This window comes from Cyanistes caeruleus, chromosome 1 (genome assembly GCF_971803275.1).
Source record: "Cyanistes caeruleus chromosome 1, bCyaCae1.hap1.1, whole genome shotgun sequence".
In the NCBI taxonomy this organism is placed as follows: domain Eukaryota; kingdom Metazoa; phylum Chordata; class Aves; order Passeriformes; family Paridae; genus Cyanistes; species Cyanistes caeruleus.
This window is the reverse complement of record NC_141701.1, coordinates 69,316,991-69,343,303: the sequence shown is the minus strand read 5'-3', so window position 1 is coordinate 69,343,303 and position 26,313 is coordinate 69,316,991. Positions and strand designations below refer to the sequence as shown.

General features: G+C 37.5%; 1 protein-coding gene across 30 annotated transcripts in view; it reads right to left on the bottom strand.

Moving 5' to 3' along the window:
• The window catches only part of COBL (cordon-bleu WH2 repeat protein), a 153,790-nt gene that overhangs the window by 15,143 nt on the left and 112,334 nt on the right, over positions 1 to 26,313 (bottom strand). For all 30 annotated transcript variants that reach the window (XM_086897441.1, XM_086897432.1, XM_086897374.1 and 27 more), the window contains one exon: positions 10,497 to 10,809. In XM_086897441.1, the coding sequence (XP_086753567.1) occupies positions 10,497 to 10,809 (313 nt within the window). The remainder of the gene's footprint in view (positions 1 to 10,496; positions 10,810 to 26,313) is intronic.

Genomic DNA, 26,313 nt, shown 5'->3' with positions numbered 1-26,313 from the left:
CAATCTGACAAAAAGATTTACACTTACTGTACCATTCTAATTGGGAGAGAAGACTGGCAAACAAAATTCTCAATGTTAAGATGGCAGAAAGAATGAACTAACTGAATTTCATATTGTTCTTTCAGTGGAAAGTTTCATAAAATTATTAAAAAAACACTCTCCTCTGAGTGTATTTTAAAACAATTTATTTCCATACTGAGAGAGATCATTTCCAATGGGAGAACCATTCAAGCTGTTCACCAGCTAACCAACTGGTCTATCCATCACAGAAAGTAAATTACCACTTTCTTCTTTACAAAGCTGGTCTTGCAGGAAAGTTGCACACAGCTGGAGGCAAGTGACACACACAGAGACTCATGCTGTGACCTACTGTGGAGAAGTTTTTTTCCAAAGCCTTGGAAGAAAAATCTGTAAACTCACAAGACCTAATTTCATGAAAGCTATGCCAGCTCACTACCCTTTTGGTACCTGTTCATATTTTCCCGTCTATTGCTTGACTCTTCCACAATACAGTCAAAATCTGTGTTACTAAGGTTGTCCTTGCTGGAATTTCTACAGGAAACAATAGGGTTGAGAATTCTATGGGAAAATTATCTTGAAAAACATATTTGGAATGGGAACAATCATTCCTGGGCTTCAAACATGGACTGTAGGTCCATTGCACTGCACCGACCAGTTCTTTTCTCATGTCTATCAGTGAGAATCTTTCAATGATTCCTCATAGCAAAATTATCCTTTCCTTGCTGGACACAACTGTCAGGAGTGATCTCTTTCATTATCCTCTGTGTACTTATGCAGTAAATTTGCCTCTCAATCTCTGCTTCAATCTCTTTTCTTAGACAACTGGAACAATATTATCCAATTCACAGAATTTTTTCTGAAGGAAAAGGAACATGCATTGAAAATTAAAGTATTCTTATTTGCTGCTTCAGAGGGAGCTTCAGAAAAGCAGATATTTTCTTTTGCATTTCTAAATCTCTAAAAGAGCTACTGTTCGATGCGTCTCCAAACTCACCTACAAAGCAAGCCAGAAGGTATAGATCAGTCACAGGGGCTTTTCTTAAAATTCTTACCACTTAGAATGGGCTATGTGTTTTGTGAGGTGAAGGTCTGGTAGTTTCCAGTAGCTCACATGACTTACAAATATGCTTAAGAAGACTCTTTCTCACAGGAAAAGGAAAACAAAAGGGCCTCAGTTTTTTTTTTCTGTAGCCGCCTTCCCTTCTGACCCTATACATTTTTCTTTTGTTGACAGCTGTTCTGGCCAGAAGCCAAGAAAAATATTACTTATTTTGATACCATGTCTTACATTCTGGATAACCATTACCAGTGGTATTTTCTCATACATGCTTCTTTTTTTTTTTTTTTTTTTGGCTCAGGGAAGAACTTGATAACCTTTATGCTGCCTTCCTGGTTAAAACATGAGGTGCTAAAAATACAGCACTGGTGAGCATTTAGCCCAAGCTCAAAATGGCAAATGTGCATGATTCCTGGAAGTCTGCACACATATTACTTATGTAGATGAGCAGAGATTTGTGTAAGAGCATAGAACGAAGCAAAGTGACTACTAAACTACAGCATTTAATGTTCCACTGAGCTCAGGCTACAATGCCTGATTACCCCTTGGCAGTCATTTGCACAGTTGGAGACAAAATGAAACTTACAGCAACATTTTACCAAATTAGTGCCATGGGAGACATACATTTATGAGAAGGTTTACAATCTAAGAAAGTGAGAAATTTCTCTGATAAAACTAGCTGGAAACAGTGCATAAAAATAAACCCAAACTGGTGGTCAGGCAAGGGATTTGCAATGAGAGAAGTTGCTGTCAAAGCAGCTTTACCTGTGGGTCTACAAATGATAAATCTGACCCAAGTTTCTCTGAGCACTTTTTGGGAGTTCTGGTGAGCTTCATGTATGTCACCAGAGGTAGAGACCACACCTCCCACCACAACTGCTTAAATACAACACAGACCTATGAAATTGCAGAGAAGTGATGAAGGATGACATTCAATTATCCAAATGCAGATACTTGGTGCCATTTAAATGCTGTAGGATATTCAAGACATCTGTCTGGGGCTTTTAGACTTAATAGGGAAGACAGGGAAACTTGCATCCCACCTGAATGACAGCAGCTAAGAAGTGGACATACCTTAGGTTAACCAAATGTGATTTGCAATCTCACTCATTTTGCACAATATTTGCTATACCAAAAGCCCTGAGAACATGGCCCCCATGAACCTGTTACTAGGTGGGGTAGGAAGACAGAGCCATTGCAAATACATGAAATCCATACAGGCACAATGTGCAGCAGGATATGCAGGGATGTAGTGACAACTGTGAGGCATGCTGAGAGCATTCAGCTCACACAAGACTTAGTTAGCTAAGAGGGCCTGACCTACGTGGAAAACTGACATGGTTACTCCAGTTCCAAAGACTGGACTTTGGAATGTTCAGGCTCCCCTCCCAGCTCTGACAGTTGTCCCAGTCTGGTACTGGGGAATTACATTAAACTATCTTTATGTATCCAAATTTATACTCCTTAAAATGAATCCAATATTCACCTCTTACACAAATGCTGCAAAGACAAATGCTTCTACTTTGTGTATATATCAAGGTGTGGGTTAAGGAAGAGACTGATGCTGAAGGATTTTAAGTTGTAGGAAGTATTGCTGAAGCATTTTGAAAACAATTTACTAATCAATCAGAAAGACGGCATTAAATAAACTCAGGGTTTTTATATATTAATTTTTGTGAGTGATGTGACAAAGTACTCTTTAAAAGTGGAGGTAACTGTTTTCTGGATTAACCAATGGTTTCCACAATCTAAAGAGATAATTTTTCCATTATTTGCATTTCTTAGGCTAGGTAACTTTTTTTTACTTCTTTTCAAGGAAGTAATATAACTGCAGCAGGAGAGCAGCTAGTGTAAGTGCTGGGCCTTCTAGTCACCTAAGCCATGACCTGATAAGCAATATCTTCCATTTTTATTGTCTCCTGTGAACTGTTGTGAGAATGAATTTTAAACCAAAGTCTATTAAAATTCTTAAGTTGTAGACTGAACAACCAAAGTCATCACTTGTGTTTGGCACAAGATTTCTGAAATTGGCAGGCAACTGGGAAAGGGGAAAAGCACATGGAAGACAACCTTCTTTTTTACATTCTTAGGCAAGAAAAAAAACCTGCACATATTTTTGAGAGCAAGGTACAGGTATCACTTCCATTCCATTCTTAGTTTGTGTTTTGTTTCTAGTTTTGTGGGACTACATCAGACAAAGGTCTTTATACTGCATTTATATCTGTGCTGAACAAAAGTCATCAGAGACTGAATTTAACTATTTTTCAATCCTATAACACATAGGTCCAGTAGTTTCTTCAGATATACTGCCACCCAATTAACAATAAGAACTTGAAAATAGAGACGAGGAGGAAATTGAAGCAATTTTTCAACAGCAACTAGGCTTATGGTCCTTTTACAATTCTCCTCCATGGTTACTAGTCAAGAATCTAAACAGAAAGCAAATAAATATGCTCCTGCATAGTATAATTTTGTGTTCTAATGCTAGAAATCTCTAAGCTTGTTACATACTAGGGCAATTTAAACTTCCAGAGTACCCGACCTATGTAATTTCCAGGGTCCTGCTGCATAAGCAGCAGCTTGTAGTTGCTGTACAGCTGGATGCACCCCCACTCCCCCTCCTCTGGTAACAGCTTCTGAACAGGAAAGCCCATAGGCAGAAAGAATTGCCAGAAATAGTCAAGTAAGTGGACTAGCATGATTTAGATCTTAATACAGCCACATTACCTGTGCAATGTAAGATTGCAAGTTAAAAGATGGCACAGTCAAATCACTTCTCTTGATTTACACAGAAAAATAGAAACAGAAAAGGACCAGAGCCTTCCTCTTCTGTAAGCCAACACCAAGCCCTTAGCAACCCAAGCTGCCCCCTAATATTTAAAATATTCTACAGCTACAAAGCAGATAGTATTTTTCCAGTGGATGAGTTTAACAGAAAGGCTTATCAGTATTGTTGCCCTAGAATGACTGTATCTATTACTTAACCATAATATCCATATTATCTTTCTTCCATGAAGATCTGCCAGCAAAAAAGTATACAAAAGTTTCCAAATTTGAAGTTTTCTGGAGCAAGGGGGAAGGGAAAGCCAGAGATAAGGAAGGAAAACTATGTAAGAAGCAGAGCCTTGCAAATCTGTCAGACATCTGGGTTTTAATTAAAAAATTTTTCTTCCCTGAGGTTCTCCCTGTCACTTTAACCCTTTCTCTACTTTTCCACCCATTAAAACTGTTTTCAAAACAGTAAAGCAGGTCTACCCAGTTAAAATAAAACCTATTCTATAGAGAAATAACAGAACTAAACTTTCTCCTTTTTCTCAGAGACAGTTACATTTGACTAGTAATTACACTGAATGTGTTTGCACACAGAGGAGAATATATAATCATACACACACTGCTATTTTTCATTGCAGTTTTTCTCTTTCCTTCCTGCATTCTGCCACTCATTATTTTTATTTCTTCTGACCAGCATCCATGCTGAATTCTCTCCAGCTGCTGACTTCTTCTGTCCTGTCCTTCCCAATACAAAACACTGTAACATTTGTATGTGAATGGACTGAAAATTAAGCAGAACAGGTTTACCCACCCCTATGGTTTCAAGCTTTTGTTTTAAACTAACTCATCAAAACCCAAACAGCAAGTATTTCTCAGGCTGGTAACTAAGAGGACTGTCCTCCAATATGCTTCAGCTACCCTGACCAGAGCCAAAGGTAATAAATTCTTCCAAGAGAAAGGGAGGAAATGGGATTATCTCTGTCCAAACCCACAGCACAAACTGATCTCTGGAGGGTTCCCCAACCCCCACCCTATGTCCTCTACTAGCTGTACATGAAAAAATATTCCTCTCTCATGGTTACTGAGGCAGACACTCAAGGGAGGGGAAAATCCCTTTCAGACATTTAGAAAGTATTTTGTCTTTTTGTCACACACAAGCCTGTATTTATTTATACCTTTATAACTACAGAGTTCCCTTCACATTTTAAAATACTTTTATTTCTTAAACATTTCAATACATTTAAAATCTTTTCAAAATTACAAAAAAAAGTGTCCGGGATTTTAAAATGTTTTTCCTTCTCTGAGACAGGCCATTAGAACCATACTTAAGAGTGACCCCCTTTAAAACAATGATCTCAGTTGCTTATAAAATTGAGAAACTACACACCTCTGTGAGGTGACAGGCCACATGGAAATTTATATCATGGCCATAAAATAATACTATTATTTTTTTTTAAACAAAATGTTTAAATGCCTTCCAAGAACAGAGTTTGGAGGAAAAGAAGAGCTGCATTCTGGTACATGAAATTCTGTTTTATACTCAGCCCTCTGAAAAAAAGGTGGTCCTGGCATGGTCTATCTGTTCACTACTCTGCCTTGACTCTGCTCATCAGCTCTCCTTCCCAAAAACAGGAAAATGCCACCTCTTCATATCACATGAGCACTGTGCAGAGTAATGAATTAAAGTCTGCATAGTATGTGAATATCAGCACAATGAGTAAGATAAAAAGAGCCAAAGGAAATTGAGTAGTCCTGTTTCCAGAAGAGAATTTGAACTGAGTGAACAGTGGTATATCTGTTTTATTAATTATTAATTTTATTAATTGCTTTATTAATTAAGTACTGAAACTTAGAAAGAAAATAAAATCAAGTCCCATCACTGTAACCAGAGATGTTATCATGCTGTACAAAAGGGGGGGAATTGATTTTAAAAAGGCAGAATCTGAGATTACATACAGAGTCTTAATATCGAAATTACCTAACTTTGAGCGCATGACCTAGCATCCCTAATAATATTATTTTAACATAATTTTTAATGTATAATTATTTATAAAGCTCCAGACAGTAGGTGTGCATGATGCTTTATAGGCATATAAAATTGTCTGTTCCCTGCCCCTAGGAGCTTGCGTGATGACACCACACAAGGGATGGGAAAAGAGGGGGTATGGGAGGACAGGGTTGCAACACTGTGAGATCATGAGATGTACTTACTGCTACATAAGCAACATTTCAGCTTCTCTGTGGTTTTCTTGTTACTCATTTAACACTATATATTAAAATTTGGTGAACAGATACATAACACAAAGACATCAACCGTAAGAAAGGATATGAATAAAGAGAACTATGTAGTACAATGTTCAGACTCAGCAGTTAATATTAAAACATTCACAGACAAACATTGCATGTAGTCAATTATTTATATGGGTTTAGCCCTTGGCAACTGCAGCTGAGGTCTGGATTCTGCTCCACCAGGCACTGTACAAATATATCATGAGATATGATAGCTGTGTTATGGTTTTTACCATAAAAAACAGTGTCGGAAGGGGATCTCCCAGGCAGAGAGACCAAAATGGTTTAACAAGTTAGAAGCCGAGTGAAGAGTAGAACTAAAGTGTTTTGACATTTCTTTTGATATTCCAATTGCTAATTAGTTTGTGTATTTAGATTATGATTGCTTGAACAAGAGTCCCCAAACCAAACAAAAAAGAGTGCATTTGCAAGTTGCTACCATGAACAGAAAATTAAAACCATAAAAACCTCAGCTTGGAAACCCTGAAACCCATGTGCCTTCTTTTAGAAATTCCTGTTTCTGCACTCTTGGAACTGAAGTAGATTGGAGCTCTGCTGTACTGTCACATTTGTTTGTGCAAAGCCCATGGCTGGTGCAATTTCTGACCTGGCCACAATCTTACCCTGCTATGTGCTGACAAATGTATCCCATGTCAGAGACTGTTCCCCTAAATGCTCGTAAGTTTCCTTGCAGATGAAGACCCTGCTGTGTTATTTTAATGCCATCAGGCATTACAGCCACACAGAGACCACCTAGTAAACAACTCCAGAAACCCTAGGAAAAATTAATTTAAAACAAAATATACAGCTAATTAAAGGAAGCAACATGGCAAAATATTCTTGATCTGGAGCACAGGTTAACTATTTGGAGCAAACCTAGGTAAGAACTGTGGATTTGGTTCTGCTCTTCATTGCAGCTCTTCATAATGGATAGGCAAAATACTACCTGGACTTTTTTTACAGTCCTTCACACTCCAAATATAATTTCCTTCCACTTTAAGGGTACTTTTCACAATCCACAGAGTACAAAATTATTTTAGTACATAGCACTATTATTCTTAGGAATTTTTTATTTCTGTGGGTGAAAAGCCCAATTTTTAGTCAGCTTTAAAATTTAAAAAGACAAACTAAATATTTCCACTATTCTTGTTAACCTTTTTTTCCCAAGCCGTAGCCAAATTAGTCACTAAGTAAAATTTCTGGCTTCAGTAGAGCTCAGACTCAAGGAGAACTCAGTCCCACTGCTGCTAACCCCTACTACTTTACAGTAGCAACACGTTCTTCCAATTTCTTTGTTCTTATCTTCCCTATAAAATTGAGTTTAGATCACTAGTGTACAAAGTAGAAGATAAAAAGGAATAAGTAAACTGTAAAATTTTCCTTTATATTTTGTAGCTTATGAAATGTACTTAAAACTCTGTATAGCTTGGTTCATATGAAGTTCATTTTGACTTGTCTGGGGATTTAAGCATCTGGTTTGGTCCTGAAAGTAGCCTGTTCATCAAAGAGCAATGTAGAATTTCTGAGTTCTTACTCAGAACATCTTACTAGTGGGGTGGCAGTTGTTCCAACATTGAAAATGGAAATTTATGTTCTCCAAATTTGACTGTACTCAAAATTGTACTAATAACTGATTTGTATCTGATTAAAACAAGAATTTCATGCAAATAGTTTAAAAAAACTACTTTTTTTCTCTTTCCTCTACACTTAGGAAGTGGCTTTTAAAAACTTAGCAGCTTAACCCCAAAAGGATTTAGAGCACAATTTTCAAAGCTGTTTAGTTTACAAAGACAGGTTATGAGTGGAATTGGATTTACCTTCAAATATTACTGGCACATTCACAGCATAACATTTTAAAAGATATTATTCTCAGCATCACTGTTATGTCAGTCTAAATGGTGACATAAGATTAAAATACATCACAAATGTTAAGATTTGCTATATCCCTAAGATGATCTGGAGCAATTTTGCTGTCCCAGAACCAAAAAAATAAATGGTATTTATGAAAAATAACTGCATTCCCTAAACAACTGTCTCCTATTTCAGTCCCATACTACACTGTTTTTAAATTACAGATATATTAGAATAATAGAGAATATTTAGCATTATAAAATCACAGGAAAAAAAGCAAGTTGGAAACCTAACCCAATCTCCTGCTCCAAGCAGGGCTAATTTCAAAGCCAGAACAGGCTGCCCAAGGCTTTGCCTGGCTGAATTCTGAGAGTCTCCAGACATGGAGATTCCTCAACTTCTCTAGGGAACCTCTTCCACTGCTCAGTGATTCCTATTTTGAGGAATTCCCTCATATTTAATTTTTGCTTCCTTTAGAGCAGCTGGTGACAGTTGCTTCTTGTCCTTTCATGTGTCCTTTGTGCCCTTTTCTGTATGCCTGAGAAGCCTCATAATCTTCCTTTTGTTAGGGAAAGACTGTGACCAGGTGCCTCCTTACCAACATCACTTTCCCAATGTAAGCAACCATTTCCCTCATACCTCATGTGCTCCAGTGCTACAGCCCCTCAGTGGCTCTCCATTGGATCCTCTCCAACATTCCAGTCTCTCTCTTGAACTGGGGGCCCAAGACAGGATACTGCAGCACAGCACCTTCCTGACTGCAGTGGGCAGTACATCACACTATCCTTCCAGCTTCCACCCCTTTGGCTCAGAAAGACCCCTGGACTCATATTCTGCTGGACAGCTTATGAAACATCCCACTGTCTCTCCTCTGTGCAGTCTTTTCAAACAGTAAAAATTGCGTGGGTTTGTGGGCTAAAGGTAAATCTAAATGTCATGGACAAAATATATATCTTTGGTTGAAGTGAAAGATGGAAGGAATACTGGCTTTCAAGAGTGAGTGTGTCACAATGACCTGTGGTTAATCTTTCATTTGATTAAAAAACCAGAAGAAGTTCCCCCCAAACTGTAACTGATTTGTATTGTTATTACAGGGCTTTGCTTTGATGACTTTGGCCAACAAAATGCTAACTTCTTCCTCCCCCACTGAACATGCATGTGTGTTTTTCAAACCACTTTATATCCTGCATTTTGAAGAAGGTTGGGATAGCCTATTTACCTCAAAAGTACCAATCTAAACCTAATGAAATTAATGGGTTGTTTTTTTGGATCAGGTCTGGAATGTTAATTGCAGTTATTAAACCAGCCTATCTAATTCTTCCAATAGAAACGACATCAGGACTTAAGACACTGCAAAAGGAAAAAAGAAAATCACAAGAAAAATGTATTGTTAAGCAAATATCTAAGTGAGGCTTTACTTTGTCCGCATTGATGCTGATGGATAAAGAAAGATCATTCCAGTATGTTAAATACTGACTTTGGTCTAATTTATCCCTAAGTTATCACTGTAGGATCCAAGATGAAGTTCTCACTTAGAAATGTGTGGATGGAAATAACTAGGTCATGATACATGCTTTTATGAAGAGGGTACAGATTAGCAACTGAATGGAGAGAGACCAGAAAAGCACAGACTTGGTGTCAACTGAGAATTCAGAGGAATTTCTGGCCCTTGTCCCATGACTCTGCAGCATCACACAGAGTGAATCCCCGACAGTATTACCAGGCCACCCTCCTTGCTGGAGGCACAGCTTCCTGTTTGGCCAGTTTGTATTTGCAGAAGTCCTATAAATTTTGGGTTCCCTTTGCAGCCCTGTCACTAACTATGTGAGTTTTGGCAAACAAACAGTGTCAGTCATTTGTGCTTGAAGGCAGTTTCTAGTTAAGCTCTAGGTTCTCTTATTTTCTTGCAAAAACTGCAGAAAAATGTATATGGTTAAAAAAAAAAGGAAGAAAAAGGAAATATGCTGAACAAAACCTGACCCCAAAGTACAACACCAGTGGAGGTTAGCATTAAGTGAACAAATATATATATATATACAAACAAATAAATAAATAAATATGCATGCAAACTTTTACAAACCAATCTCCAAAGTCACTGCATACAGTCCTTTTCCACCTGACTTTCGGTGGCTTGAATTTTCCGCTATATGACCTGCATGTCATTTTTCCGGATTAATATATGGTAATACTTTTTAAAAACTTTAGGTGCTATCAGAAGTACAAAATAACCCAAACTTCAACAGAATTATTTCAGACTCCTTGAATAAATCAACTCTGGAGGGCAGCAGTCTTTTGCAAGAAATGTAACTACAAGTTCAAACAAAAAATTGACCTTTGCCTGTTGCTACAAGTATGTCGCTCGAGGGGACTTGGCAGTGAGCTTTTCATTGGGAGGAGTCACTTGGCATAGGTACTGGTTTATGAAAGAGCAGAAGAAAGTATAAGTTGGTTTTCTTAAATGAGTCCCTACCAGGAGGACAAGTGCTGGTGGCAAGTAAATATTTACCTCAGATGAGCACTGTCAGGTCCCACGCTGTCACAGTAGGCGTTCTGCACAGGGCACATGTCTGTGCCACACATTGCATCTGCCTCAGCTGGGTCCATGTAGCCATTGACCAGCCTGATGTCTCTCAGCTTCATACTGTCATTTTGTGAATCCAGAGATACAATGTCTGATGGGGAGCTCACAACACCCGAGTCCTCTGTGGTGTCCTCTGATGCAAAACAGCTGCTTTCTGATGCTGTTTCTTCCACCTCCGACAGCTCCAGAACTGTGTCATCCACTACATAAACATTATCATGTGTAGACAGCAGGCTCTCTAAATGAAATATAACAAGGAAAGTTAGCTGGAAGCCATCAGTACATAAATCAGAGAGATGTCCCTTTGTAATTGGAAAAACCCACATGAAATGCATTAGAAATGTGAGGATGGGCGCTTAGTATTTGTATATAAGATAAAGATTATTTGAAAAGTGACAAAAATTATGTTCTTTGCTTTTAGAAATGTGGTTTGCTATGCTGGTCCTGTGGGGTTTGGGTCTTACAAATTCCATAGCAAATCAGTTTCCTTAATTCTCTGAAAAAACAATTTTCCAGAGGTAGTTTCCTAAGGAATTAGACTGAAGTTTAAATGACGTGATTTAAGAAATCACTCCTGTTATTCCTTATGGCAACATAATCTCATTATTTCTCTTCTATTCTATGCCAAATAGATGACATTTCCAATAAGAAATCTATGTATAGGTAAAAATGGACAGCCTTTCCCAGTCAGAACACTTAATTGGTAAACTAGATCTACTGCTGGCCCAGTGGGTGTCACTGATTTTATCAGCCTTCAATTTTTCTTTTTTTTCAAAGCATACAGAATCTCCTAATATGCGTACAGAAAAGTAGACAGTACCATACATAAAATAGAAACTTTTTCAATGTTTAGTTATTTATAAAGGAGATCAAGGGCTACATCCTTTGCATGTTTAATTCTACTAAAAGCTTCAAATTTTGAGAGGAGATTAGACACAGTATAATTTATTGTACCCTGTTTTAGTTTGCTTCCTATGAGCTGCCCCTTTTTTGTGTTTTTTGGTAAAAACCACAATTTTCTCTTAAGAAATGTACTCAATTTCATCCTGCAATTATGCCACTAAAGGAGAGCTCCCAACCAGGTCAATAATTTCAACAACTGAAATTACTGAGTGACGAAACACAGAATCAAGCCCAAACACACTTCTCCTGATCAAAAGGAATCAATAAAGACTAATCTAAATGTTTAATTTGGAATTATGTGTGCTCCATTCTCTTCTTGAACCTCAGTAAGCAAAAGGAAGATTAAACAACAGTTTATGGTCTGATTTTCCAGACACTTGTGGTGGATGTTAATTACGTGAGAAGTCACAGGTCTGCAAGTGTGACTAAAATTAAACATACTCTTTGCTGTATTTTAGGCTCAGAATCAAAAACTTTTGAAGAACACGTGAAGCTATAGCTCAAAAATGATCAACAGAGGGAAATACTTCTGAATTATACTGTAAACACAAAAGCATTTTCTTTAAGTCTGAGAACTGAAAATAACTGTGCCAAAGAATGTCACAGAAATAGTTTTGTCAGGGTATGGCTTAGCAGTGAAGCTTCGAGTAAAACTAGAATAAAAATCAAGCCAACATTCTCCTTGACTGAGGTTACAAGATGCCATTAAGTACTGAAATTGATTTCCAACAGTAGAAGCAATAAAATTCAGGGGGTTACAAATCATGATTAAACTTTTAAGTGCTGTCAAGTGCTGATATTAATGATAGAAGATGATCCAAAAACTCTATTGCAACTTTGGAAACAATGTTATTTGATTTCTTTGACCTTATTTTCTGTAACATTAGTTCTAGGTTCTGAATATAGTCTCAGAGATTGTTCCATTTTAAAATGGTAATTACAGGAACAAAATATGTGCCACTGAATGGATTTGAGTATGCTTATCATAGAACTACAGTTAGGAAAATACCAACATGAAGGATAAATGTGAATAGTTTGACACTGAACATCAAATAGTAAAACCCCACAAAAACTAATAGTGAACAAACAGTATATGGCTTCTTGGCTTTTAGATAAACAAAAAAAGCCCAGCACAAACATTAGTAAAAGTTACAATATGTTAAAACCAGGACAAAGTAGGATAACAAATCAATTTATAGAGTAGAAGTTAAAGAGTGAAAGCACATGGGAAGATTTTGAAGTAATGCACAATGCAGTATATATACCTCGATGCAAAGAGACCTCTCCGTAATACTTGACAAATTTATTGTCACATGGATGCCATAAATGACCTCCACCCTATAGCTGGCACAGCAATTTATAGCCAAGTACCTACTCTCAGATCCTGACATGAGGGGTACAGCCTTTTCCTCTCTCAGTGTTCCTGGAATTTTCTCATCCTCTTCTTGCCTGCCTGCTACTATTTCCTGCACCTTTCTATCCAGGGATTTAGATCCTTTTGGTCACAGAGCCCACTTGCATACTGCAGTAACAACAACACTCAAGTCTCTCCCTGCTCTGCAGCAGGATCTCCACTTCTAGCCCACTGTCCCCACACGTTGGCAAAAAAATGAAAACAATCACTTATTATCAGAGTCCATGGGTGAATTGACCCCTGTTACATCTGGATCTTGGCAGCTGAATCACCCAGGCCAGAATAAGAACCTCATTCAACAGCAGTTTTATCCTGAAGCACTGAAATACAAATAGGCATCTTTCCACTCAGTGATTAAATTCCCAAAGCAAAACTAAAATGTTCCCCTCTCTTCAAGCCTATCAGTTTGACAAAGTGCTTCCTGATTTTTTATCTTCACGGAGAAGATTCATGAATTTTTAACACTGTTAACGCACGGCGCTGAACAGTTATTGGCTGATACAAACCATTTTGATTGCCACTACTACTTGTCTGAAGGTAAAAGCACACATATAAAACACAACTGTGATGGTTCTGTGTCATGCTAACAACCTTGTTTCAGCTAAGATCAGCACTAAAACACCCCTGTTTCAAATATGAGCCATTTGTGGATGGATTAAGCAAGAACTATTCTTATTCTATCTCCTACATGCTTGATTAAGTCTTCAGTGGTGCAAACTGAAGATAGGATGGACATTACTGGATAATGACACATGATATGAAGAAAGCATACCTCAACATTACTGAGGGGTCTTGTCTTCAGGACACAGAAAATACTTTATAAAATTTTCTAATTCTACAAGGCGAACAGGGTAACATTTAGTAATAGATGTGATTCTGTCTTGCAACCTTTGCATTTCTTTTATCTAAGCGGATGCACATGCAGAAAACCACCTCACACTAACAAAGTGTGACCACAAGGATGGCACTACAGAGGTTTTTTGTTGGTTCAATAAAAAAAAAATATCTCAACATCTTCTTCTCTTTCCTCTGTCCTAACACTAAGACAAATCCAGGCTCTGAACCTCAGGGCAGACATATCCAGGTTAAGAAGAAGTATTCAGCAAGAACTTCAGGATTGAACACACAAATAACAACTTCCACAGATAACATAGTATTGAAAGATTTCTTTACAGAAGACTGAATTTTCAAATAACAAATTTCAAATAACAATTTTCAGTAAAGCGGCTGCATTCACTGGCATCAGGTGGGGTGCAATATTGAAAAGTGTGTAGAAGTTCTCTAAACTGTTCTAAAATCTGTGTGGGACATCTCACCCCCACATGAAACTGGAGAGAGTCCTTCAAAGCCTTGTGTTGCTGCTTACCTATGTCCTGCTTCAGGCTGTAGACACTGCTAAGCCCACATGAGCGCTGTACCAGGGATCTCCCCAGATTCGCAGCAGCGGTGCTGTCGCTGCACAATTAGGTCAACCACAAGTTACAAAGGCTTTCTTGCAGAGGGGGGTGGCCTGGGATGTCTGTTTGCAAGAATGTTGCCCATGATCATCAACAGGGAAAGAGGAGAGTAGCTCATGAGTAAAGAATGTGAGCTTCTTGTTTAATACAAAAGAGATCTTGTTGCTTTAATCTCAATAGCCTGTAAGTAATTAGGAAAACACTGAACTCTGAGTTTAGAAGAGTCATATCTGCACTTGTGCAGTTTGATATTGCATGTATGTACACATTACTCATCCAGAATGCCAATGATGGGGAGACAGATAAACCTCACCTGGTTTAAATGCAAATCAGCACTTTCAGAAATGAAGATTTAATTCAATATGTAAAGATTTCCATGGGTAAAATACTTACTTTGATTACTGCTATGAAAACAATCACCGTCAAATTTGAATTAGATTAGAATTGCACATAAGTGTTCAAAAGATGCCATCTGGACTTACAAAAGTAGTCACCAAAGCCCAAGTCATCACTCCTTTTGAGTCCAATGGGCACAGGGTGTAACTGTTCAGGAAGTGCTGTGACCTTCTGCCTTTACAGCACTGCTGATGTTTTGTCATTACATTCAATAAGGACAGACAGAAGATATAACAGTTGATTCAACCCTTACATGGCGAGTAACTTGAACTTCACAATTGTTTTAGAGATGCAGAGTTTCTCTAACTCATCTAACTCCTGCTAACAGGGTGGTAATTATTTTACAATTTCTTTCACCATTTGTTTCATTGCCAAAGAACTTTCCTTTAATGGACTAAAATTGCTTTGCTGTAGTTCAAGTGGTCTATTATAATGAAGTTGTAAAAAATTACCACAAACTTCATGATGTTAAAGAATATTAATTCTTATAATGATTCCCAAATTAGAATATAATTCTTTCACTGACAGTACTTAAAACTTCCAGTGGGAGAAAGAAACACTGCTCTAATTATTCGTCCTGGCAGTAAAAAAGTTAAGACCATCACATAACACCAGTATTAAAATATTGTGCATTTTTTTTCATACCCTTGGAAGAAGGCTGATGGAAGAAACAGCAAAAGAAAGCATTTGTTATGGCAATTATTTACAGAGATTATGAAAATTGAGAACACAGGATTATCTTAGGTTTTCACACCGGTACAATGTGTTCTTGTTGCATTTTACTCATTTTGCTCATGGATCAAAAACCTGTATGTAGAGATAAGTGTTAAAGATCACTCAATGAGCAGATAAAGCAGTAGACAGAATGGGTGGTCTTCTCCCTATCATAATTAAAATTACTTTAATTTAACATGCTTCTTAGCATATTTGAGCCTACATGCATACTTTATTAAAAAAATTAAAATTAAAATATACAGAAAATAAATGTCCACTGTTATACTTCAACAATAGTATTAGAGGAGTGGGGGAATGGATCAATTCCAAAGCACTCCTCTTCCAGCTTTTGGAACTGCCTTGCAGAAACTCAAAAAGAGGCCAGGAATTACTGAGCTGGGATACCATGCTCTGCAGCTCCAGCCCTCCTCCAAAATGAAGATGTAGAGCAGCTTAATGTTGGCTTAGTTAATTTAGATCACAGAATCACAGAACAGTTTCACTTGGAAAGAGCCTCTGGAGGTCACCTAGTTCAATGTCCTCCCCAAAGCAAGGCTATCTTCCAGCTTTGACAAAGTAGCTCAGGGCCTTGAACACTTTAGCCTTGAAAATCTCCAAGCATGAAGACCCAACAGCTTCTCTGAAAAAAAATCATGAATCATTCCCATTCCCTGGCCAGTGTCTAATGCTTCTCCCACTTAAAAATAATATTTTAATGTCAACCTAAAAAAATTGTAGCTGCAGCTTATTACTGTTACGGTCTTTTTGCAGAGAATCTCAGAAAAGAGTCTGTATCAGTCATTCCTTTCATTTAGGTGCAAGACAACATTCAAACCCTCCTTACCCTTCCCTTCTGCTGAACAAGCCCTGTTGTCTAAGCACCTTAATGTACATCCTTGACGCTTCCTGCGAGACTCTGTTGCCTCTGCTCTGGTGTGTCAGTGTCTTGTTACACAGAACTCACAACTGGACTCACTTTTGGACAATGGACTCCCATGTGGCCTCTTGGTAACCACATGGCTACCATTATTCCCAAAGGGGAAAAATAATTTCCTGTGATCTGCTGGCTGTGCTCTTGCTAGTGCAGCCCAGCCTCTGGTTAGTGCTTCATCACTGAAAGGGCATGTTGCTGACTCACACAGCCCTGCATGCGACTTCCAGTCTCACATAATGAGATATTTTCAGTCTCCTTCCTAGTCTTATGCCCCATCCTAATGTTTTCCAATAGACTCTTTAATTGAAGTAATTCTCACTGTAAACCCTGCAAACAGAAGTAAATCCACTCCTTTATATGCTAGCCAATAACAAAAATTAAAAGACTCACAAAGGACATGTCTCACCAGACATATCATCAGAAAGGTACAAATGAAGTGTTATTAGTTACACCCTGTGAATCTTCAGCATTATCATAGTCAATTCCAAACTAATGACAGTTAACTTAGTTGCCTAGGTCTACTTTCCTATGATTGAAAAATAAATGCAATGTGGACTCATTTAACCTGCCTTATGAATTTGAGGTAGTTAAGCACTTCCCTTGGGGTTAAACTTGTTTGTTGTTAGTTGATATCACAACAGAAAAGTATTGTTACTTCCACAAAAGCTTTTTTTTTTTTGGCAATGGAGGTTCCTAAAGCAAAGGCAATACAAGATAGGATCAAGCCAGGGAATGAGAACTGAAGAGTGTTCCAGTCCCTCCAGTGTTTTTTCCATGTACAAGCAGCTGTGAAGACCTGTGCACTAATGTTTGTTTTTCCTTCCAAACATATAGTGAAAACAATTGTGAAGTCTCTCTCTCCCAAAATAACACTACCTAAAATGTCTGCTGGCTCTTGAAAGACTCAGGAAGCTACCTCTGCAAATAAATGTCTGCTACCCTCTCCCATTTCAAAACTTTATTTTTGCCACCTGCCAAACAAGCAAAGAAACATTTCTGAATTAATGCAGCACAGATTTTCAAAAAGGGGAAAATCAACATACTGGACTTTATTATTCCTATTTCTTTCCCACAATCCTTTCTTCAATGACTGAAAAAGACTCTGTGACCCCTACAAAGCCCATTTGACCTAGAATGCTGCTGCTATTGCTGAACTGCTTTTCATCCTCTCCTTTTTGGCACCCTCTTGAACCCAATAGCTCCTTGCTTTTTATAAAAGCCTTGTTTGGACTCTCTGACAACTCTACATCATAGCCAGTAACTAGCCTTCCTTATTCAAAGGGATCAGATGTCATAAAAGTGACACAAAGAGTAAAATGCTCTTTGACAGAAAAAGGATCATGTGTCAAAGTAGATCTTTCCTTGATTAACCAGAGAACATTGTCACTTGGCTTTGGGAAGGACAGATTTTAGAAAATGAATCAGTAGTGAGAGTTGTTAATTTCCTTTCATACACAATGAAGTGGAGAGTTTCACAAAAGTTCCTGGTGTTCACTTTATGAGGTTAACAGCAAGCTAGAATGATTTACAAGATGATTTCAGGGCTCTAGATGGTCCCTTTTACTTCAGGTGAGGAAAGGGGCAGGGTGCCTAATCTGTGCAGTTCAAAAGGACTACCAACAATCAGACAATGTAGGTTATAGGAGGAAGATAACACAGAAATATATTTAAGAGCAATTATAGATAGCTTCAAACTTGCACTTCCTAAATCACCAAATGTAACACTGGCAATATGTTGTGTTAAATAACAGGGCTCTTTGGGGGGGTGTTTGCAGAACAGGAAAATCTAGATCCTAGACCAGAGACTGCCCAGTATAATGAGTCTCATGAAGAAATAACCCACTCTCCCCGATTACTGGGAACTATTAGTCTTAAGTGATAGATTTGGGCAATCTGCATCATTTTCAGAGGTTCTGGACTTTCACTCAAGCATGCTGCAGCATCTAAACAAATAGATGGTGAAGGTGATTTTCATGAGCCACCTTAGTAAACACACTCTATAAAATTGCTTGAAAAGCATATGCAGTGTAATGATTAAAAAAACCCAGAAATTATTAGTGTACCTATGGAATAAAACAATGTATTATTAGGAGATTTTTAAGATCACAGAAAGGAGGCCATTTGTTCTACTTTCCTTTTTAAACTTCACAATGTTTTTCCCTTTGTGCACTCTGCATCAGTTCATTCTCTTCCTTAGTTTGTTAACAGTTCCATAAAATCTCTACTTCAGTTTTGTATTTATAGCATCATCCACACTTTTGCATTGTAATTATCTTTTCCCTCCCCAGTAACTGGCTGCCAACAAACTCAGCAGAGAAGAGACACAAAAACCCAACCCTAAACCAAACACACACACACATATGTACAGACACCCTTGTGGAATTTAAGAGCTCTTTCCATAGTACAGAGACACCACTCTACTCACAGTTGTGTACTTATTTTCTAATTAGAAGTGTTTTAAAAGTTAGGAAGGGTGAAAGAAAATCAGATCAATCTGTAATAATATATTACTGAAACTATTAGGTATTACACACATACAAATAAAAAAAATTGAACAGTTGCCTTCTAATTTTGAGGACAAAGTATACTTGGGCACAGAAGCAGTTCTATTGAGAACTGCTGCACAATTGAGAAAAAAACCTTCCTATCAATGCAGACTTACTAGGAAGTAATAGCAACAAACACTGGTTTTGCTTAATACCAAAAGTTAATAGTGAACTACAGGCTAGAGTGACAATTAACAAAAAGGGATTTCATCACTCTTGCAGAGCCCTCCCGTTCCCCCATCAGTGCATCCTTTATCTTCCCTTACATCTCTTTCTCTTTTTATAGAATAGTACCTTAGTATAATCTGAAGTCAGACAGAGCCCTGAGAAAATTGTTTTGTGAACAAACCACCTAACTTACAATGAAAGTGGCACAAAATGACTCCATTTAATTGCCCAAGACGTATGTAAATACCTACACAGATTTTCAACAGCTAGCTCCAAATTTAGATATGAAAACATTTTCATACACATCCATAGTGTAAAGACACAAATGTCTACTCTGACCTCTCTTGATGTACATTAACTGACTCCTCTTGGACCTCTTGATCAGTGGAATACGTGCTTCTGGTTCCAAGAGGTTTTTGCAATATACTTGGGCTGGTGGTTTACTTCGGCAATTATATTTCCAGAAATATTTTAACCTAGTTACATGTTTCTTTTCTGAGTTGTAACACATTTTACTGCACATATGCACTGGATTACTCTGCTATCATACTTCTCAGAGCTGTAAGACATCCAATTATGTCAGCAAAAGTATATACCTGGTGAGACACTACTGTATGTGAACACTTGTCAGTAAACAGTCTGCCTTCTGAAACTGCCCAGTAAAGAAATAATTATTCTTGCAGGGAATGTCAGACCATAGATCTTTAAGGTCCCCTCCTATCCAAACCATTTTATGGTTCTTTGAAACTATGACCACACAGTACCAATGAAGTTATCTTTTCCAGCAGTGCACCCTGAAGCCCTTCCTGGGAGGCCAGAAAGAAGAGGAATACTGGACAAGTAGAGAACAAAGTGTTCACAGAGGAGCACTGCTCTCATGCTACCACTCCTCTTTGGCAGCAGATGGACTATATCAGATTATTTCAGGCATAAGCAGAGTTAGAAATACTCAAGTCAGAGCTGAATTTGGCCTGCTCTTCCACAGTCCTCCCATGAAGTCAATTATCTCATCAATCATGCTTTGCCCTGGGGCTCTCCTTCTGTATTAACTTGAAGAAATGCAAACATGCAAGAGCGGTAACTGGATGTTACGCTTTGTACTGATTTGTGGATAGTAAAATGTTAATGGCAGTGCCATCTCTGGTGCCCTGGTGAACAATAGCCTGATGCAAGAAATGGGTCATCATCTGAACATCCACTTGGAAAAAATTTTCCCCTTTCATGATACTAACACACTGTTAGTATCAGATCCTGCTTCCACTGCAGCAGTTATGTTTTGCCCCTGACTTCAACAGCAGCAGGATCAGACCGTTCACTGATTAAAATGCAAAGCTGCAGATATGTCCTGCATGGGATGAATCCCCACAGGGAAAATTTGTCTGCATTTTTATTCATGTGAAGCATTTTAAGGCTTTAATTTACACAGTTCATTCAATAATAATGTGCATGCTGTATAATGGGGTACCTGATTAAGCATGCTTGAGTGCTTTGCTGGAGCAGGGCCATTTCTCGAATTTGACGGTTTGCTATGATCATATATATCCTCAAAACAGGCAAGCTAGTTTGGGGAATTTTTCACCTGAGTTAATGTGCTTAAATAGGATCAGCATAAAAGGGGGAAATTTGGAAATGCATTTGAGTTTCTTTCTTTTAGCATCAGTTCCTCCTCAAATTAGGCTGAGAAGGTCACCCTATTGTAGGTTTTAAGGTTGTCTATGAAACCCTCCAGTAAATTTTAAGCTGGCTACCGGCTTCTTCTTAATGAGTAAGGAAGGATAGCAGTCTGAAGTTCAGTCACAAAAGTTTAACAAAGAGATAGAAGGCAGAGCAGAGACTTTTTTCATGTACCTGTTGACATAAAAGTTTATTTTCTATTATCTATCAGGAATACTGAGGGAAGGATGCTAGGAACAATAACAAAACTTCAGCCCCAAGTGTGGTAGGGTTTAGATATCAGAGAGCTCAGTCATTAATACAGAAGTTCAAAAGAAATGGTTAAGGAATTACTTGGTGGGGTCCTGGGGAAGAAAATTAAAAAACAAAGAAGAAAAAAAGAAAAGGAAAATTCTCAAATCTTTTTGGTTTTGAAAAGCAAGAACCTCAAGGTCCTGGGATTTTAATCTCCATCATTTTTTCCCCTTTTTATTCATTAATATCCTCTCTCTTTCCTGTTCTTATCCCTAATTAAAAAAACAAAAAAACTATTAAAAAAAATACCTTCTCTTTTAAACACCAAAGAGCCAGTGAATTTTTTGTCCTAAAACCATTACCCAAGAAGTGTGTTTGGAAAATTTTTTAGCAGGTGGCCACTGTTACACTTTGTACAATACAGTTTGTCCAGTAATGCTCAAGCATTACCTTAATTCTCCTGCTTGCTCATAATTTCAGCATGGTATTATAGAACCCCCCACTCACCTAAGAGTGGCCTCTATCAAACCAGCACAGAATCAAGCTGGTGGTTTGTTATTATTCTTCCCATTACAGCATGAAAGTTTAAAGACTTCTGTCTCAATTGCTTTCAGCCTGCTCATTTTCTCACAGGCACTAATTTAAGTCTGTGGAAAAAACCACAAGGAGTTTCCCTGTGCAAGGATTTTTTGTGTAAAAGAAAGCAATCGATACATTGCCAAAGCCTTGTATTATGAACAGTGACATGCATTAAATGTACTCTGAAAGTGAAGAAAAGACTTTCCAGCACAGTCTGTGTCCTTTGTAAGAGCAGACTGAAGACAAATTATTTTATTTCAGGAACATCTGAATCCCATTGATTAGCATGATGAATACAGAACAGGAAAGCTGCCAGGTACAGAGGAAGCTGGGCATGTCCACAAGGGAGTGGAGCAAACAATGAAATTACAGTATATGCATGCTTTTTTTTTTTTTTTTTTTTTTTACCAAAATGTTTTCATTTGGAAAACTTGGACACTTAAACCTCTGGGTTTCTTTTACTGACTGGTCAGTTAATCAGCATATTGTTCTAATTCTCTCAAGGCAAACAGACGAGGGTTTTAGAAGTGAAAAAATACAGTTTTAACCTGTAAGGAATCAATAAATTATTCACATACATTGTATTTAATTGGAGTAGGATCTCTTCTGGAAAAGAGAAAAAAGACGTTTCTTATTATTGGGAGAACAGTGGCATAAGTTTCAGTTGGTAAAAAATAATAGCATTGATTCAACACATCTGAGACTGGTAGTACCCAAAAAGAGTTTCAGAACAAAACCAAGGTACCAATGCATTCATGCAGTAGATCCCAAAGTGTCATCTGCTTCCAGCAACACTAAGAAGTTATACAGGATGGCCCTTCTACAGTCCTTGGCAGTCCACGGTGAGCCTTTCTGAAGAGCAAGTTTATAAGAGTTTGTTTGCCTTCCAAAATGCTCCATCTCTTACAAGTAAAAGTGAAGTAAACAAAACTCTTATCTTGAACTTAAAGCCAGTAATTATATTTTCTTACAATCTTTATAAATCTTTTATAATTTGTCATAATTCTTATGTTTTAAGAAATATATTAATTCAAATATTGACTGCTTCATCCATAGACACCAAAAACAGATCTCTTGCGTGTTTCCACAGTTTAGAAAAAAATGTTGAAACTATTTCCTCAGTAACTTTTATGCTTTTACAAACTGTAAAATATTTTCCCTTTTTTACCTTGTCAAGAAATTGAGAAAAAAACCAAACCATTGAAGAGAAAAGAAAAATGCTTACCTACATGTTTTAAAAAGCAGAAAACAATAATAATTTTTATTTGATGCTTAAAGTGGAAAAATTAGTTGTTTTGTTTGCTCTAACAAACAAGCAGATAATCCTCTACCAGTCTTTCACTGTTTATGGGAGAGCACCATATATTTAGCAACTTTATTTTTACCTTTTAGTCACTATAGTCTTTAAAGAAAAAATGGTATTTGTCTGTCATAGTCCTCCTTTCTCATTCTTTTCTCCATCTTCTTTTGTCTGAGGTCTTTGCTCTCCATTACACCCCACCTTTACTTATGGTAGTAGGTTAGAAAGTAATTATTTTATCCATGCCAAGAACCAATTATGGAATCCACAAAAGCAGCTGACAAAAGAGAAGCTGTCTCTGCTCTCAGCCTTTTGCTCCCTCGTGCCCAAAAACCCAGAAGTGAATGTGCATGGCCAGAATACTCAATTTCTTAGAAGAAAGTAGGTAGGCATATTAGTGTTTACTGACTTAGAAGTGGTAATAGCAAAAGCTGAGTATGAGCATCTCTAAGATGGAAAAGCACTTTGGTAGTAGAATCATCACCTACTGGAACAGAGAAAAAATTTCAGGTTGGTTTACTGCAGCTCCATGAGCATTTCCTGTATTTGATTGTAGGATCTTCCACTATAAATGCCATTTAAAGCACCAGCCTTCAGGTTTGATTTGGCCCAGAACTTATGTGTAAACCTGGCTCAAATTCACACCCAGGATGAAAGTTCTTACACACACTCTTGCACCACATGCATATATTTGGTTGAACACAGATGTTTAGTCCCACTTGTTACTGATAAAGTTAAAGTTTAGAACTATGTGTATGGCTGTGAGAACTCCTCACATTCCACCATTCAAGGGCAGCAGAGTATGTCTAAGATGCCACCCAGCTCCTGTAGTTAAAACTGCTCTTCTTTTGACAGAGGAAGAAGACAACAGAGAATTTGGTTTCACTTGGAAGAACATTCACAGTTATCCACAGACCACTTGGATTGCAAAGCTGGTCTGCAAGGGAATTAAGAGGAGAAATGTCATGACATTTAGTCAGGATGGGAAAAAGGAAAGCTCAGGTTTATTCCACACTGCAGGAAATAGGTAAGTAGCCAGTTAAAAATCTGACACCAGGAAATGTGTCTAGAAAGATTATTTGATTCATGGGGGTCCAATCCCATACTTATGTAACCAGAAAATATTTTCTTCAATTATTCAAAGTGATTGTGCTCCCTTACAGACACATGACTTCTGGCTCAAAGTCTTCAAAATTACAACTTTTATGTCCAATACAAGTAGGCAGCATAAGCAGGGGATTATAAGGGAATATGAAATTACTCCCGCTTTCCAACAGTGTTTGTACCCAGGATTCAGTCTCCTTCCTTAGAACTTTCTCAAGGCATGAGAAAATGAAGCAGATCTAGAGACCCAAATTTACTATTTTCTTATTAGAAGTGAACAGAAAGAAAAATCTTTCATGTTCAAGGTACATTCAAGGAATAGAAAGGACTTACTAGTTGATACCAATTCAGTATGTTGCCAGCTTCTAGAGTCATTCATTCTTTCTTTGGTCTTGATGCTTTCAACAGTAATTTACCACTAGTAAATGGTGCCAGAGCATACACAAGAATATGCAATAAAAAAGGAATAAAGCAGGGCATTCTTGCAGGGAAATATGCAAGATCATCTTTCTCCTTATTCATCTCAGCAAAAATCAGCATTTACCACCTGTAAACTCTTCTGGATAAACAAAGAATTAATTATGCCACTTTTTGTTTTGTCAATTTCTTATGCATTTTAACAGTGGACTTCTCTAGCCACAGAGCTGCTATAGCAGAAGCTTATGAATAAGAAGTGTAAACAGAGACATCAATTTTGTTTCACGGTCCTTGAGGGGGGAGTCCATACTTTTACAATGTAATCAGAAAACAACATGGCTGTAATTTTCGAGGGATAGAGTAAGTTCCATTCTGTCTTCTAAAATAACATGTATTTTTGTATGGAACGTTAAGTGGTGCCTACTATATGCAGTAAATATATATTGAGAGCCATGGTAGTGACTGGAAGCCAAGCTCAGGAGACAGAACTGCTGTCATACATACACACACAGAGCCCAGCTCTCAAAAAGAGGCACTTTTATACTGAGAGAGAACAATAAGGGGGGCTTAAACTGGCTGTAAACATAAATGATGAGGCTATGAGAATTATGACCACAGAGTTCACTTTAAAAAAGCAGAATAATGGTAGAGATGATGGGGATATGATAGATTAGATGGCCATATGTTTAATAAACAAATGCATCATAAGTTTTTTCAACTCATCATACAATTCAAACTGGATGATTTTTCTTCCAGTGGAGGATCCTACTGGATCATTAAAAAACAGCAAGATGAGAAATATTTCCTTTATCTACTTATATATTTAGAATACTTTTCTCCATATTTTACCTGCCCAGAATAATTTTCAATGCCAGATCAGTAGCACATTTTCTAAAGATAAAATTGGAATGAGTTAAATGTTTAGTATTATTCTACAGTCTTGTGACTAGAAAAGGAAAAAAAAATCCATCTGCCCAGTGTGAAAGAAAACATTCATTTTGTTCCTCAAAGATTCCAATGGCAAGGAAAAATCCCAGAAGTATTACATGTAGACAAGATATTTAAGGGTGTTTTGAAAATTGGAGATTTTAGTCTCTAAGTGACTGAATTGCTGGTATTGAAATAATTTATCTATGAAAGAAGACGGATACTAAACTGATCTGGTCATGATTTTTAAATTCTAAGACTCAAGCTGATAAGATCCACCTAGTGGAACACAGTCTTTCTATACTGGCACTAGACCTGACCTACTTCTATGCACTTATGCATGCTTTATGAACCTACACCAACCATTTGTACTAATTAGCACACTTTGGACACAGCTGCTATAGATACAGAGGCAATATCTATGCAATATAATAGCCAACTCAATATGCCACCGTATTTTGAGAAAGCTTAGAGCAAAAAATTTGAGCTTGTATCTGGAAGATGCCATCACAGTGGCATCACCTGAAAATATAATTTTTTCTTCATTTTCATATTTGCAATGAAACTGATCTAAAAAAATCAGAAGCAAAATTATTTTTTCTTTTTAGTTGCAGAAAAAAAACTACTTTAAAAACTAAAAACTTGAAAACTTTATGCAAGTGTGGGGTCTATCAGTGTTAAGTGTTACTCTTTCTTGTTCTACTGTGACTCTAGGACAACACCGGCTCCCTCTGGTGGTCAGAAGTACAAAAGCATGTCAGTAAAATCCTGTGCACCGCGAAGCTTAATCTGTTTCTAATTCAATGGATTTCGTATGGGTTGAGATCATTCATAAGAATAGGTTTAGTCATAAATCATACATACCTAAGAGCACTGAATGTCACTGAGAGTGGAGTTGTAAGACAGGAATTTGTTTTGATTTATAAGTTGTCTAGGTATATATTTGTTCTCTATAAAGGGCTCAATGATATTTTC